This window comes from Pan paniscus, chromosome 12 (genome assembly GCF_029289425.2).
Source record: "Pan paniscus chromosome 12, NHGRI_mPanPan1-v2.0_pri, whole genome shotgun sequence".
NCBI classification, from domain to species: domain Eukaryota; kingdom Metazoa; phylum Chordata; class Mammalia; order Primates; family Hominidae; genus Pan; species Pan paniscus.
This window is the reverse complement of record NC_073261.2, coordinates 77,992,068-78,010,228: the sequence shown is the minus strand read 5'-3', so window position 1 is coordinate 78,010,228 and position 18,161 is coordinate 77,992,068. Positions and strand designations below refer to the sequence as shown.

The window sequence follows — 18,161 nt, the reverse complement described above, 5'->3', positions numbered from 1 at the left end:
GGTCAATAGTTTGGTTTGGTGTGTATTTAGAGTAAATTCACCTGTTTAAAAATATTACTGAGCTGTTCTAGACACCAAGGTACATCAGTGAAAAAAGCAGACAAAAATGGAACTCACATTCCAGTTAGTAAATTTTAGTAGTTATACTAACTGCTAAAAGCACCTGGTATACTACAAACAGATATAAAATTAAGGTAGTTGATGGTGATGTTAGGGCTACATGTAAAGCTAAGATTTGTGTCTTATTGAAATGAAACTAAACCAGTGGTCCAGACAGCTTAAAGTGTTGGTAATTTATTGAAACTATTCTTCTACTTCAGAGAATTACAAGAGACAGCTTCTCCATCTGGATGCTCTGCAAATGTATATATTAGTTTTGATAGAGACAATAAATCCTTTTGTAATTACTACAAAGCTTATACCATTTGAATTATTTCTATAGTTCTCATATCATTCCTTACACAAATGGACTGAGAGTCAAACAACAGAAATATGCTCGACTTATAACCTTACTCTCATATGGCTAAAACTAGTGTCTTTGAATTGTTTTTAATTATTTTTAATCATTTCCCAACATCAAGGTTAAGGAAATAAAAACCAACAGGCACAAATTAACAGGTTTTTTAAATTGTTGTTTATTTTTTGTTTTTTGAAATGGTGTCTTGCTCTGTCAACCAGGCTGGAAGTACAGTGGCACGATCTTCGCTCACTGTAACCTCCACCTCCTGGGTTCAAGTGATTCTCCTGCCTCAGCCTCCCAAGTAGCTGGGATTGCAGACGCGTATGACCTCACCCGGCTAATTTTTGTATTTTTAGTAGAGACGGGGTTTCACCATATTGGCCAGGCTGGTCTCGAGCTCCTGACCTCAAGTGATCCACCCACCTCGGCCTCCCAAAGTGCTGGGATTACAGGCGTGAGCCACCACGCTTAGCCAAATTCATGGTGTTGACACGGTTTTGTTTGAACCAGTTATGAAATCAGTAGCATGTTTGAAACTATCAAATTTTGGTTCCTTTTGAACTGGATATGTTAGATAATACAGCTAATAGTGTTATTGTTTTTAAAAACAGAGCCACCTTTAAAATAGCATAAAGTACTTTATCAATGAAAAAATACCATTATGAAGTATTTTCAAATGTGACAATAAACAAATGAGTCTTCAGTTTAAATTTCATAGCAAAATTGGCTGAACGCGGTGGTTCATGCTCGTAATCCCAGCACTTTGGGAGGCCGAGATGGATCCCTCAGGAGTTCAAGACCAGCCTGGGCAACATGGTGAAACCCCATCTCTAGGGCAACATGGTGAAACCCCATCTCTACCAAAAATATGAAAATTAGCCGGGCGTGGTGGTACACACCTGTGGTTCCAGCTACACGAGAGGCTGAGGTGGGCAGATCACTTGAACCTGGGAGGTGAAGGTTGCAGTGAGCCATGATTGCACCATTGCACTCCAGCTTGGACAACAGAGTGAGACCCTGTTGATAAATAATGAACGAATCAACAAAAATAGATTGGGTACTATAATTAAAAATTGTAAGTTCTACCCAGAGAATTTTTATTGCTTTTGTTCCACGAAGTTCAAGACTGTACCTTGGACAAATCATTGATAATCAGGTGTTCTCTATTATGATGGTGATTTGGATCATTCATTGCTTATTTTTAATGTTGATGTTAAACTTTTTTTCACAGTTAATTGGCAAGGCATTGCAGGAAGCACACTTATAAATGTTTTAAACAAATAAGATACAGGCAAAATCCTTTTGCAAAGAAGTGTTTGGTTTCACAAAGTTAATTTCATGTTGGAGATTTCAAATTAATTTGGCTATAAGTTATCTACCATAAATAAATCTATTTAAGGTGTATTTTTCCTACCATTCTACTGTTATAGAAACAGTACTTAATTTGTTATCACTTTACAATATTCAGAAATGGTATTCATGTAGCTTTCTTATGTTATCAGGATAAGCCTCTTACCAGTTTTAGGTGTTGTGTTTCAAAATAATGTTCCTTGAATCATAATGGATGTTTGTTAAAAGAAGTGAAGTTAGGCCAGGCGGGGGGCTCACGCCTGTAATCCCAGCACTTTGGGAGGCCAAGGCGGGTGGATCATCTGAGGTCAGGAGTTCAAGACCAGCCTGACCAACATGATGAAACCCCATCTCTACTAAAAATACAAAAATTAGCTGAGTGTGATGGCGAGTGCCTGTAATCCCAGCTACTCAGGAGGCTGAGGCAGTAGAATCACTTGAACCCAGGAGGCGGAGGTGGCAGTAAGCTGAGATGGTGCCATTGCACTCCAGCCTGGACGACAAGAGTGAAACTCCATCTCAAAAAAAAGAAGTCAAGTTAGAGATATACTAATTTTTTAGTAAGTATATTTTATAGGTGCTTCATTTATAAGATAAAGTTTCTGTAAGTGGTTTCTCATTATAGTGCATTTTCTTTTTAGATTATTTTACCATCACCTTACTCTTTTATAAAATTAGAAGCAAGGTAGATCCTTTTTATTAAAAAGAAAAATTAGGCTGGGCACAGTGGCTCACACCTGTAATCCCAGCACTTTGGGAGCCTGAGGCGGGAGGATCACTTGAGCTCAGGCAACACGGTAAAACCATATCTCTACAAAAAATACAAATAAAAATTAGCCAGGTGCGGTGGTACATGCCTGTGGTCCCAGCTACTTGGGAAGCTAAGGTGGAAGGATCGTTTGAGCCTGGGAGGTTGAGGCTACAGTGAGCCATAATTGTGTCACTACACTCCAGCCTGAGTGACAGAGGGAGACCTTGTATCTCAAAAAAAGAAAAGAAAAAAAAAAAGAAAAATTAGTTTATGGAGAAGTAATCTCTCTGTTGGGGCTTTTGCATAATGCCATGCAAGTTGTGCCCTCTGCAAGTCCACCTGGCTTAAGGCAGTGAGTGGGGCCTGAAATTCAGCCCACATTCCATTCGTCTAGCTGTGTGCCTTGAATAGGGAACCATTCACCTGGAGGAAGATTTGCCTTTTTTCCAACTCACACAGAGACACAATATGGGCTAGCGGCTGCAAATGTTCTTCTTCAGAGGTGTTAGAATACTGAACTCAAAAAGAATTGCCTCAGGCTTCATCCTAAAAGACAGGAATTGGAGAGGTCATTGTTTTTGCTAGCCTCTTGGATGTGGCATGTGGGCATCATTGATTCAAATCCTTTGTACTTGCTCTTCTTTCTGCCCAATACTCTTTTCCCTCAGATATCATTCTTTCCCTCCCTGAGGTCTTTGCCCAACTGTGTAGCCTACCTTCTCCTTCAGGATTTCTCTGACCTCTATATTTAAAATTGTAACCACTTTCCCCAACACTCTATTTCCCTTTCCTCTTAATTTTTTTAAATTTCTTGGCCATTTGTATGTCTTCCTTTGAGCAATGTCTGTTCTGATCATTTGCCCATTTTTAAATTAGAGGATTTTGGTTTGTTTGTTTTCCTGTTGAGATGCTTGAGTTCCTTTTATATTGCAGATGTTAATCCCCTGTCAGATGAGTAGTTTGCATATATTTTATTCATTCTGTAGGTTGTCATTTCACTGTTGTTTCTTTGCTGTGCAGAAGCTTTTTAGTTTGATATAATTCCGTTTATTTTTGCTTTTGTTACCTATGTTTTTGAGGTCTCATTCATAAAATCTTTTCCCAGACCAATGTCCCGAAGTGTTTCATCTTTGTTTTCTCCTGGTAGTTTTATTGTTTCAGTTCTTACATTTAGGTCTTTGATCCATTTTGAGCTGATTTTTGTATAGGGTGACAAGTGGGAGTCTCGTTTCATTCTTCTGCCTGTAGATATATATCCAATTTCTTTTGTATCATTTATTGAAGAAACTTTCTTTCCCCCAGTTAGTATTCTTGGCACCTTTGTCAAAAATCAGTCCACTGGCGGAGGGGGTGGGGCGCGGTGGCTCATGCCTATAATCCCAGGACTTTGGGAGGCCGAGGCAGGCAGATCACTTGAGGCCAGGAGTTTGAGACCAGCCTGGCCAACATGGTGAAATTCCATCTCTACTAAAAACACAAAAATTAGCTGAGTGTGGTGGCACGCCTCTGTAATCCTAGCTGTTCAGGAGACTGAGCACAAGAATCACTTGAACCTGGGAGATGGAGGTTGCAGTGACCCGAGAACACTCCTCTGCCTTCCAGCCTGGGTGGCAGGGCAAGACTGTCTCCAAAAAAAAAAAATAGTTGGCTGTAAATATGTCAATTAATGTCCAGGTTCTCTATTCTGTTCCATTGGTCTATGTGTCTTATTTTTATGCCAGTACCTTGCTTTTTTGGTTACTACAGCTTTGTATTATATTTTGAGGTCTGTTCGTATTTTGCCTCCAGTTTTGTTCTTTTTGCTCAAGATTGTTTTGCCTATTTGGGGTCTTTTGTAGTTCCATACAACTTTCAGGATTATTTTATATTTCCGTGAAGGATATTATTGGTATTTTGATAGAACTTATAGATTGCTTTGGGGGTAGTATTGTCATTTTAACAATAGTAATTTTTCCTATCCATGAGTATGGGATGTCTATTTGTATTGTCTTCAACTTTTTTGTAGGTATTTTAATTTTATTTTTTGTAGCTATTGTGAATGAGATTGCCATCTTGATTTCTTTTTCAGCTAGTTTGTTGTTTTGTGTATAGAGATATTACTGACTTTTGTGTATTAATTTTGTATCTTGCAACTTTACTGACTGTATCAGTTCTAAGAGTTTTTTGGTAGAATCTTTATTTTTTCTATATATAAGATCATGTTGTCTGCAAACAGGGACGTTTGACTTCCTCTCTTCCAACATAGATGCCTTTTATTTCTTTCTCTTACCTAATTGCTCTGGCTAGGGCTTCCAGTACTATGTTGACTAAGAGTGGTGCAAGTGAGCATCCTTTTCTTGTTTCAGTTCTTAGGGGAAACGCTTTCAGCTTTTCCCCATTCAGTAAGATATTAGCTGTGGATCATGAGGTCACATTTTACTTGGGGAAAAAGAGGTAAAGTATTATGTGTTGTTTCATAGTGGCCAGCATCTGATTTACTTAAGCCTGTTAGTGTTATCAATAACAACAGCATTTCCTACCTTAAGAGAGTTTATGGTCTAGTTGGAGAGAAAACAAGTCATTATCTTCATGGCTTTATTATCTACAATAACTTTTAAATTAGACATTGAAAGTAAATAGGAAATCTTTATGGTAATAAAAATTTCCACCTTTGAGATATAGATTAGAAATTTCATATCTGAGTCTTATTTTAAATGTCTTTTTGTAAGCTAAAATTTATAAACATTTTCTAACTTTTCTAATTATTAATGGTGTAATTTAGATTATACCATTTTACTTTTCTTTAGTTATTCAGACTAATATATCACCAAGATGAAGAACTTACAGCAGTAAATATAAGTAGGTATGAGAGCATAACTTTATCTGTTGTAGAACCTGCTGATTTTGCCAGTCTTTTAAAGCCCATTTTTAATGGAGTATCCATTTGACTTCATGAATATTATATAAATTTGTCGTACATGTAGGCTTGTGTATAATCATGACTAAAAACAATAATAATTATTTTTGTTTCTGCATAATTATTCACTTAGCATTTATAGGTTTACATGACCTAGACTGACGAATTACATATTTTTATCTCCTGTAACTGGCATGTAATTAACATAGTACTTCATAACTGCAGATATGCATAGGTAATGATAGTATTCAAGTAAAAATGCAAAAAAAAAAAAGGAGTAACGATGTACATTCTTAGCTAATTTAATCTGTTTAAGGGGAAACCTTACTGAAATACAGTTTAAGTTTTCGTTTTCATTGTGAATAATTAAAGAAGAGAACTTGCATTATTTCTGGTATCTCTCCATCTCTTTTACACAGTATTGTTCACAAAACTGTTTCGTGATTTTAAGTGAACAAAATCAGACTTCCGAATAATATATAATATCTCATTTTTGTTTGATGTGCGTTTATGCTTTCTTAGAATATACACCAAAATTGTGACGCTGGTTATCTTCGGGGGCATGCAAATACTTAGAATAGCCTCTCCTTTATAAAGAACATTAATATTATTACTTTTTCCCTTTTCAGAATCTGATATTGATGCTGCTGCTGCAATGATGCTTTTAAATACTTCTATAGAACAAGGAATTTTAGAATGTAAGTAATCATGCCTTTTTAAAAAAAAAATTTTAGTGCCTTTTCAAATTTAACCTAGACTATAAAATAACTATTACAGACAAAATTACTTCTTTCCAACCAAATTGTATTTTGATCTGAGTAACTCGGTTTCTGTTTTATTATACTTTCATTAATTTATGTGAGCAATTGAGAGATTGAAGTTAATGCTGTGATTTTTCTTACATTGACCAAGAAATGAAGAAAAATATAGAAAATGAACTCAAAGAGCTAAAAGTAAAAATGAAAACTATAAACAAGAAAATATAGTAAGTAAAGTGTATTTATGAACGTGGACTAGGAGAAGCTTTCTTTAAGATACAAAATGCAAAATCCATGAAGGAAAAAAATGGGTAAATTTAATAAAACATCAAAATTTTAGCATTCTGGTCAGGCATGGTGGCTCACGTCTGTAATCCTAGCACTTTTGGGAGAACAAGGCAGGTGGATCACTTGAGACCAGGAGTTCCAGATCAGCCTGGGCAACATGGCAAAACTCCATCTCTACAAGAAATACAAAAATTAGCCAGATGTGGTGGTGCATGCCTGTAGTCCCAGCTACTCAGGAGGCTGAGGTGGGAGAATTGCTTGAACCTGGGAGGTGGGGGTTGCAGTGAGCCATGAGCACTGCAGTGAGCTGGAGAGCACTGCACTCCAGCCTGAGGGACAGAGTGAGACTCTGTCTCCAAAAAAAAAAAAAAAAAAGCATTCTGACAACAAAATATATCTAAGAAAAGTGACATAAAATGCTGGAGACATGTTTTTTCCATATATAACAAAGGATTAGTATCAAGTATATACATAAAAAGGATTCTGCAAGTAAGAAATAAGAAAACAGTTCAACCGAAAAGTCAGCAAAATATATGACTAGGTGGATCTTAGAAGAGGAAATATATGTGGGCAATACACATGTGAAAAGATGTGTAACTTCTCTAGAAATTTGGGAAACACAAAATGAAATAATATTGAGGTAACTTTTTTGTCCATAAAATTATAAAAAATTTAAGTAATTGAGAATGGTGTTAAGTAGGGAATAAGTTTTGTCATACACTGTTGGGAGTAAATTGGTACAACCACTTTGGAGGGCAATTTGAGAATACCAATTATAATTTTAAATGTATATATCCCTTAGCAATTTTTTCATATCTCTTTTTAAAAATTACTTGCATATATTCAAGAAAAGGCATCCAGAAGGATTTGTATTGCAGCATGATTTATACTAATGAAAAATTGGAAACAGCCTAAATATTAACACGGAAGTGATTAGCTAAACAGTGGTACATTCATATTGAGGCATTCTTTGTAAGCAATTCAAAATAGTTATATATGCTATAGAAAAGTCAAGACATTGTTAAATGGTTTTTAAATGTTTCAAATTAATGCTTGCACAATGATGTGATCTGGGTAAAAAAAAATAAAAAATCTACAAAGCATCATGAATCTAAAACATTTGTTGCTCAAGAGTAATGTAGTAGTTTAAAATTGGTCTGTTTTTGCAACCAAACACATTTGACCTATTGATGGAACTTTTATTTTCCACAGGTGAGAAGCCTCTTCCTCTTAAAACAGCATTGCAAAAAAAGAGGAGTTACGGCAATGCATTTCATCATCCCAGTGCTGTACGATTACAAGAGAGTGATTCTTTAGCCACCAGCATTGATCCAAAAGAAGATCACAATTACAGTGCAAGTAGCATGGCAGCACAGCGTTGTGCATCCAGGTCTAGCGTGTCTTCCCTGTCTTCTGTGGATGAGGTATATGAATTTATCCCAAAGAATAGTCACGTGGGAAGTGATGGCAGTGAAGGATTTCACAGTGAAGAAGATACAGATGTTGACTATGAAGATGATCCTCTTGGAGACAGTGGCTATGCATCACAGCCTTGTGCAAAAATCTCTGAAAAAGGGCAGTCAGGCAAAAAGATGCGAAAACAGACATGTCAAGAAATTGATGAGGAGCTCAAAGAGGCAGCTGGATCTCTGCTCCACCTTGCTGGAATTCGTACATGTTTAGGTTCCCTAATAAGTACTGCAAAGACACAAAATCAAAAGCAACGGAAAAAATAGAAATACTTAAAGTGTGGCAATACTCTTTCACTTAATTCTTTACAAGGGATATCAAAGCCATAATGGACTTCGTTAGTTTTAGGGTAGGGAAGGGATACTAATTACTTATTTCTTTCAAAACATTTTTGGTTTTTGGTTTTTAAAATTTTTATTAAACAATTGCTGTTAGGATCATGCCTGATCAGAAATACATGATGTGAAGTCCTAAAAGCATAATTTTTGTGATAAATGTGTCCAAGATTTGAAAATTTTTATATAAGAAAATCCCCAGCCTCTGTCTTAAACTTGTGGGACAAAAATCCTTTCTTCTGTTAATATGCCAGAATGTAAGATTTGGCAACTCGATAAATTTTTTTCATTTTCTTTTCCAATCTGTAACTATAGTTACTGAACCAGCTAAAAATTTTGCTGATGTATTTTTCATATACTTCTCTCCTGACACGCAATCCGGTAACATAAGATTGAAATTTTTTTACTTTGTCTTAATTTGTTTCTAATTTTTTTGTTGTTGTCGTGTGAGCAAAGACAAACATAAATTGAAAAACATCCTGATGTTTAGAAAGTTTCTTTTGGTTACATAGGTAGAGAATACAACAAAGAGTTCTAAGACTTAGAAAAGACAATTTTGTGGTGTCATTTCATCCAAGAACACTCCCAATTCCTATTAGAATGGTAGCTTTGAAGTGTTTTTACTTCAGAGATCCTGCATAGCATTTATTGGGGCCTTTTATTCTTTCCCGAAGTGCTTTGCAAACATTAAGTTTTAGCCACTAGCTGCCTTTGTTGAGTATAAGTTATCCAGTGAGAGGATATAGCCAATTAAGTGTGTTATGGAGTACACCCATTTTGACACACTTGTAATAAGAGAATCTTTCATTTGCCTGCCATGTGTACTGTATTCTGAGAATCTTATAATCGGAATGGAGTGAAATGAAACATTTTGAGTACTGATGGCATGTTATCATACATAAAGTAGGTCATTTAGGAAAAAACTTCTGTCCAAGCTTTGTATGAATTAAATTCATAAGTATACCAAATTAAATCTTAATAGATTTAATGCAATTTTATGGACACAATACCTTCATGAATTTCAAAATTCATATAAAATTTGATCTTATGCAATACACGCTTTTGAGGAGGCAGTGTAATAACCTATAGTGCCATTGATCCATGAGAAAAAGATTTTCTGGTACTACTCCAAAAGTGCTTTGACTAAGTATCTTAACTATTTGAACAGTCTGCTTATATGAGACAGTTTTTCATAGTATCATTTGTATAATTTGATTAGATTATTCAGAAACAACAGGATGCTAAACTAATTCATTGTATCTTTTTTTTACAATGGTGGAAGCAACTTTCTGAAAGTTCAGTCTTATGCTACATCCTAAGTCATAGACAATGACCTTGTTTTCATTATTCTGATAGATTGTATACATATGTACACATACATATACACATATGCACAGTCAAGGTCATGATGTTGATTTGCTGCTTTCAGCTGTTTCTGTGATTATAAAGCATTTTTTAAGAGACAAATTTTAACTTTTAATTTTTATTTTGGCAAAACTGTCAAATGAGAGAAATGATTTTAAAAACTTTTTTTTCAATTGACAAGACTTTAAGTCAGGGATAACAGTATTAATGTTCTCTGTTCTGTTTCCATGTTAAATTTAATTTAACCTGGATAGCCACATTAATGAACTGGTGCTGTCAAAATATAGTAATTTTTAAATTTGTTAATAATGAAAACCCTCAAGCATGCAGGATGAGGTATTTGGGTTTTTTCTTTAGATCGATCACATCTACAGAAAATGGCTAAACCAAGTTAACTTTTATTATAGACAGTGAATAAAACACCAAAAACCCAAAAATGCTTTAACCACAGTATAAATAATAGATAATACACATCATCTTAATAACTATTTTTAAGTTATTTACCATAGCCTCTGGATAGACCTTAGGAACAGTGTTTCAGTGATCTGGCACCAGTTTATTTTGTTCTGCTGAAATTCTGTATCACAAATGTGCTACCTGGTTTCTGTCCATTAGATAATTACTCTTTATAAGAAAAGGAAAGAGAAGCAGAGTTAGTTCCAGCTCTAATAGGGATCTTCAAAGTTATTTTGTCTTGATGTATGTAACAGTAATTCTTTACATCTTTTGATTTTTCTCTTCCTTTTTATTCACTCTTCCCACGAATTTAAATGTTTAAGTTATATTCATCACTAGCAAGGATGATAAACACTTGTGCACTGAAAGCTAACAGGGAGAGGTTACACAATATTTTACAGTTTCTTAAACATAATTTAATGCATCACCTTCCACTTGCTAACATACCAAGTCAGTTATTTTCAAGGGAAGAACCTTTTAAATTATGGTCCTCCATTTACTACTTCCATTGAGAGTATGCTCTCATTCCTCAGGTGTTTTGAGAAACATGACTAATAACCACACAATTAAGTAGAGTCATTCCAAGTCCTATGGCCTGGAAATTGTATTCCCTATAATAATACAAATTTTCCTGTAATAAAGTCAACTTAGAAACTCCAAGGAGGTTACATGTTTTCCAACATATCCTAAAAACTGTGATATAAGCTAACATATAATTTGCCTTACGTCAAAAGAATATGTTTTGTTGCAGCTGATTCCAGTTTATAATAGATCCCTAGTAAAAAGCTTTGATTCAACACAATTGTTCATCTTCACATCCCAAACAGAATCAGTGTTTCTTGAATATATATTTTTGAAGTTTTTTTGTGCAATATATTACTAAATCAGTTATTATTTTACTTTTCAAATTCAGAGAAAGAAAACAGATTACCTGAATTCATGGAAAAGGTGGATCACCTCCCTTTTTCCACCTTCAAGCCTTTCCTGTCCTCATAGCCAGCATGACTTCTTTTAACTTGGATTCCTTTGTATATAGTAAAGTTTAGTATATATATATTTTTTTCTTTTTGCTACTTTCTGAGGCATTATGTAAAGGGCTCATACTAGAGGTTCAGTTAAATATACTTTAGCACAAAGTCAAACTAGAGAATGTGTTAAGGAGGGAATGTATATGTCTTGGTAGACCAGGAGGCCTTTGCCAGCAATTTAAGCAACAGATGTGAATACTTCACAAAGCTGTAAAGACCATTGTCTTAAATACTACAACAACTTAACACCCTTTTGTGAAGATCACAGCATTTATCTAAGAAACTTTGAGGCTTTCTGGTTTACATATATCTTACAGGTGTTTTTTTATATATATTTTTTTTAGTTTGAAATGTGTAAGCTTTGATTTAAACCAAGTTTACTTCAGTATGTTAATGATGTAGTAAAAATATTTATTGAAAGGTGAATTCGAGTATTTTAATGTTATACCTGCCATTTTTTTTCTTAAAGCATATTCTTTGCATCTAACTGCCAGTGCCATTGTCAAAACTTATTTTTTAAATCGTTGTACATTTCTTATTAAACTAAGTGCTTAATTTTAAAGTATGTTGCCATCATATAGTGTATAAAAATGTATAATTGCCAATTGATTGTAACTATTATTTATTTTTAAATGAAAGTGTAAGAATGCTTTCTGATTCAACAAATTTGTTATCAAACTGTTTCCTTATCCTCTTTTCTGATGTAGCATAAAAATTGTCCCGGTTTGAGTTATAACTGCCAGTAGATGACCAGTCACAAGTGAACCACTTCTCAGTTGCCAGTCTTTGCTCATATTAAAAACAACTTACAAATACTTAGTTTTTGTATCTAATCTCTGATTATTAAAATGTTTATAAAGTTTATTTTTACCAAAGAGATGCAATTCATTATGAGAAAGTATTGCATAATAAATTTTGTTTTATAACTTTTTTTGTGCTTTCTCTGATCTTTTGTAGGATAGGGTGAGACAGGAGAAGGATGGTAGGGCAGATGTGATGGCTATACTGCTACACACACTTTCCATTCAAATTGGAGTCAAGGAAATGAAAAATGCAGTTTAATTTCAATTTTTTTAAAAGTATTTTTTATGGTTTTTAGATGTTAATTATTGAAAGCTAAAACGACATTAATTAAATTACTATCTTCCTAAAGTTAAACTTCTTTTCCTATTAATTTACATGTATCTGAAATATTTTGAAATATAACTGGGAAAAATGGAGTAGAATGTGAAACCAGCCTGGCCAACATAATGAAACCCCGTCTCTACTAAAAATACGAAAATTAGCCAGGTATAGTGGCGAACGCCTGTAATCCCATCTACCCAGGAGGCTGAGGCATGAGAAATGCTTGAACCCAGGAGGCGGAGGTTGCAGTGACCTGAGATCCCACCACTGCACTCCAGCCTACACAACGGAGTGAGACTGCATCTCAAAAAAAAAAAAAAAAAAAAAGTCATCAAGAGCTTTATGCCAATAAGTTCAACAACTTCGGTGAATTAAAATGCAACAATAAGAAAACCCAATCTAAAAATGGGCTAAATACCCGAACGGACACCTCACCAGAAAAGATAAACAGATCACACTCATTGATATTTACCCAAATGAGTTGAAAACATGTCTAAATAAAAACCTGCACACAATTGTTATAGCAGCGTTGTTCATAATTGCCAAAACTTGGAAGCAAATAAGATGTCTGTCAGTAGGCAAATGTATAAACTGGTACATCCAGACAGCAGACTATTATACAGCAATTTTTTTAAAAAGCTATCGACATCCCAAAGAAGATATACAAATGGCCAAAAAGAACATGAAAATATCCTCGACATCACTAATTACTAGGGAAATGCAAATAAAAATCACAATGAGATACCACCTCGTATCCATTAGAATGACTACTATTAAAAGGTTAAAAACGCCACCAAAACTAAGTGACGAGTGTTGGCAAGGATTGGAACACTTGTGCAGCCACTATGGAAAGCAGTATGGAATTCAAAATAGTGCAGTCACTGAAAAGCAGTATGGAAGTTCCTCAAGAAATTAAAAATAGACCAGCAGATTTACTTCTGGGCACATACCCAAAAGAATTGAAAGCAGGTTCTCAAAGAGGTGTTTGTCTACCCATGTTTAGAGCAGCATTATTCACAATAGCCAAAAGGTGGAAGGTTCACAAATGTTCATCGATAGATGAATGAATAAAATATGGCACATACAGACAATGGATTATTATTTCACCTCAAAAGGGAAGGGAATTTTGACGCAAGCTACAACATGGATGAAACTTGAGGACATTATTCTAAGTGAAATAAGCCAGTCAGAAAAAGAAGGATACTGTATGGTACCTACAGTAGTCAAACTGATAGAGACAGAAAGTAGAAAGATGTTTGCCAGGGGCTGGAAGAAGAGGGGAATGAGAAGTTGTTTAATGGGCATGGAATTTGTGTTTTGCAAAATGAAAGAGTTCTAGAGATTGTTTTCACAACAGTGTGAATGTACTTAACACTATTGAACTGTACACACAAAAATAGTAAATGTTATATATATTTTACCACGAATAAGAAAAACAAATGAGATATCAAGCTATGATGGAAATTTAAACACGTATTACTAAGTGAAAGAAGCCAATCTTTGCCTTAGTTGAAAGGTTCACTTACTGAGCCTTAGAAGGCTCATTTCTGTGATTCCAACTACGATCTTGTATCGCTTAGCAACAGGAATACCTTCTGAGAAAAGTATCAGGCTGTTTTCTTATTGTGGGAACATCATAGGGTGTACTTACACAAACTTAGATGGTATGGCCTACTACACAACTAGACTATATAGTAGATAGCCTATAGCTCAGGCTACAAATCTATGCAACATGTTACTGTCCCAAATACTGTAGACAGTGGTAATGCAATGGTATTTGTGTATCTTAACCATATCTAAACATAGAAAAGGTACAGTAAAAACAGTATAAAAGATAAAAAATGCTCCACCTGTATAGGGCACTTACCATGAATGGAGCTTGCAGGACTGGAAGTTGCTCTGGGTGAGTCAGTGAGTGTGAGTGGTGAGTGAATGTGAAGGCCTAGGACATTACTGTACACTACTGTAGACTTTTTAAACACTGTACTCTTAGGCTATACTAAATTCATTTTAAAATTTTTTCTTCAACAATAAACATTAGCTTACTGTAACTTTATAAACTTTAATTTTTTTAAACTTTTTGACTCTTTCACAGCTTAAAACACAAACACATTGTACAGCTGTACCAAAATATTTTTTCTTCATATCTTATAAGCTTTGTTCTATTCAAATTTTTCTTTTTACTTTTTAAACATTTTTCTTAAAAACTAAGACACAAACACACACATTATCCTAGGCCCACACAGGGTCAAGATCATCAGTATTACTGTCTTCCACCTCCACATCTTGTCCCACTGGAAGGTCTTCAGGGGCAATAATATGTATGGCGCTATTATCTCCAATGATAGCAATGCCTTTTTCTGGAATATCTCCTGAAGGACCTGAGTTTGTTTTACAGTTAGCTTTTCTTTTTTTTTAATAGGAGTATACTGTAAAATAATGGTAAAAAGTATAGTAAATATATAAACCAATAGCATAGTCATTTATTTTCAAGTATCCTGTACTGTACCTTATTGTATGTGCTATACTTTTATATGCCTGGTAGTGCAGTAGGTTTGTTTATACCAGCATCACCATAAACACAATATATATAATATGATAATATGAGGGCTAAGGCATCACTAGGTGATAGGAATTTTTCATCTTCATTATGATCTTATGGGACTGCTGTTGTCTATGTGGTCTGTCCTGGCCTTTGACTGAAACATCATTATGCAGCTCATGGCTGTATATGACATTCTAGAAAAAACAAAACTATGGAGACAGTAAAAAGATCAGTAGTTACCAGGGGTTGTGGGGGAGCATGGGCTTTTTAGGGCAGTAAAAGTATCCTTCATGATACTGTAATGGTGTATATATATCATTATACATTTGTCAAAACCCACAGAAATTAAAACCAGACAGAGTGAAACCTAATGTAAACTATGGATTTTAGTTACTAGTGATGTATTAATATTGGCTCATCCATTGTAATAAGTGTACCACACTAATGCAAGACATTAATAATAGGAGAAACTGGGGCTGTGGTGGGGGCACAAAGGAGGGTATAAGAGACCTCTTGGTACTTTCCACCCAATTTTTCTGTAAACCTAAAACTCCTCTAAAAAAATAAAGTCTATTAATTAAAAAACAAAACCTAAAACAACTGGCACTTGAAAATACTTCCAATGGCCAAAGCTAGAACAATATGAGCACCAAAATAAAAATGTAGTCTTGGCCAGGTGCGGTGGCTCACACCTGTAATCCCAGCACTTTGGGAGGCTGAGGAGGGCAGATCACGAGGTCAGGAGTTCAAGACCATCCTGGCCAACATGGTGAAACCCCGTCTCTACTAAAAACACAAAAATTAGCTGGGCATGGTGGCGCGTGCCTGTAATCCCAGCTACTCAGGAGGCTGAGGCAGGAGAATTGCTTGAACTAGGGGTTGCAGTGAGCCGAGATCACGCCACTGCACTCCAGCCTGGGCTAAATTCCACCTTCCAGAGCGAGATTCCATCTCAAAACAAAACAAAACAAAACAAAACAATTGTAGTCTTATATCTTAATGTATAAAGTAAATATCTATGAGTCCATACTGATACAAATAAATGATTGAATATGTTAATACATGAGGGAAAAGAGACAAATCTCCCATGCAGAAGAATTCCACATAAATTATGCAGCTACTCCACCCTAAAGGAGGAAGCATAACTTCCCATTTCTTAAATGTGGGCTTGCTTAAGGGCTTCCTTCCAGAGTTTAGTGTGGAAGGGACAGTGATGCGGGTAGTACCTTCATGGTGGAGAAACCTGACAGACACTACTTCAGTCAGGCATCCTAGGTCAACATCAGCAGTCATGACTGACGTTGATAGCACGTGTTCTTGATATTGCATAGAAATGGACTTTCCCTCTGTGATCTGCCTCCCAAAACTCATAGCCTAATTTTTAAAAAGAAATCAGACAAATTCTAGTAGTTTGGCATCCTACAACAAGCCTGACCAGTATTCCTCAAAGCTGTCAAGATCACTGAAAACAATCAAAGTCTGAGAAATTTCATAACCAAAAGGACCCTAAAGAGACACAGCAACTTAATGGGATGCATCCTGAATGGGGTCCTGGAATAGAAAAAATGGTATTAGTTTAAAAACTAAGAATACCTAAATAAAGTACAAACTTGTGTTAATAATAATGTATCAACAGCAGTTCATTAATTGTAACAAATGTACCATACTAGTATAAGAGGTTAGCAGCAGGGAAAACTGTGGAGGGCAGAGGGTATATGGAAAGTATCTGTATTATTTGCTCAATTTTTTTAACTCTAAAATGACTCTTTAAAAAGTCCAGTAAAAAAAAAAAAAAAAAAAAAACTGAAAGCAAACTCCAAGTTCACATGGCTTCACATGAATTACATTTATTATTTAAGGAAGAAATAATACCATTATACCCAAACTCCTTAAAAGCAATAAAAAAAAGAAGACAAGAAAATATTTCATAACTTGCTTTATGAGGCTATAGGTTTAGCATTAACCTAATATTAAAACTGAGTAAAGACATTACCTGCTGGGTGCAGTGGCTCATGCCTGTAATCCCAGCACTTTGGGAAGTCGAGGCGGGTGGATTACTTGAGGTCAGGAGTTCAAGACTAGCCTGACAAATATGGCGAAACCCCGTCTCTACTAAAAATACAAATATTAGCCGGGAGTGGTGGCACGTGCCTGTAATCCTAGGTACTTGGGAGGCTGAGGCAGGAGAATCATTTGAACCTGGGAGGCAGAGGCTGCAGTGAGCCGAGATCGCACCACTGCACTCTAGCCTGGGTGATAGAGTGAGACAGTCTCACAGGAAAAAAAAAAAGACATTACCAAAAAACTACAGACCAATATTCGTCATGAATATAGACACAAAAATTCTTAACAAAATATCATCAAATAAAATTCAGTAGTGTAAAAAAGAGACAATAACCAATGGGGCCGGCCCTAGGAGTGCAAGTTGGTTCAATACTAAAAATCATCATTATAATTCATCATATCAACAGAGGCAAGAAGAAGAATGTTGGGAACAGGCCCCCAAAACTGGCCATAAACAAAATCTCTGCAGCACTGTGACATGTTCGTGATGGCCATGACGCCCACACTGAAGGTTGTGGGTTTACTGGAATGAGGGCAAGGAACACCTGTCCCATCCAGGGCGGAAAACCACTTAAAGGCGTTCCTGAACCACAAAGAACAGAATGAGCGATCTGTGCCTTAAGGACATGTTCCTGCTGCAGATAACTAGCCAGACCCATCCCTTTGTTTTGGCCCATCCCTTTATTTCCCCTAAGAAATGCTTTTAGTTAATCTATAGAAACAATGCTTATCACTGGCTTGCTGTCAATAAATATGTGGGCAAATCTTTGTTTGGGGCTGTCAGCTCTGAAGGCTGTGAGACCCCTGATTTCCCACTCCACATGCTATATTTCTGTGTGTGTGTCTTTAATTCCTCTAGTGCTGCTGGGTTAGGGTCTCCCTGACTGAGCTGGTCTCGGCAAGTGGCGCCCATACGTAGGGCTCGAACCCAGGTTGAAGGGTCGCCAGAGCGACAGTTGGAGAATGTGGAACTAAGCTGGAGGACACTCGAGTACTCTTAAAGCAATTCCCGTGGTGAGTAAGAAGGGGAGCTCGGAAGCATCAAGGGGAGCTCGGAAGCATCAGGGTAACAATGGGACAAGTGTGGGCTCTGGTTCGTTCCACCTTGGAACCTTTTCACACTGATGATGAGGAGGAAGGAGAGTATAATGAAGTAACAGAGCAGGTTTGTTTGCCAGCTAAAGCTAAAGTGGCAAAGGAGGGAGAGGTTCATCCCTACCCTTCTGCACCCCCTCCTTATTTTGAAGAAAAAGAGTGGCCTGACCCTCCA

The 18,161-nt window shown here is 36.0% G+C and overlaps 1 protein-coding gene across 10 annotated transcripts in view; it reads left to right on the top strand.

The window, feature by feature from the left end:
* The window catches only part of FOXN2 (forkhead box N2), a 64,946-nt gene extending 52,859 nt beyond the window's left edge, over nt 1-12,087 (top strand). For all 10 annotated transcript variants that reach the window (XM_008976261.4, XM_008976257.5, XM_003822684.6 and 7 more), the window contains 2 exons: nt 6,087-6,155; nt 7,716-12,087. In XM_008976261.4, coding sequence (XP_008974509.1) covers nt 6,087-6,155; nt 7,716-8,239 — 593 coding nt within the window. In that variant the 3' untranslated portion in view covers nt 8,240-12,087. The remainder of the gene's footprint in view (nt 1-6,086; nt 6,156-7,715) is intronic.
* The last annotated feature ends 6,074 nt before the right edge of the window (nt 12,088-18,161 follow it).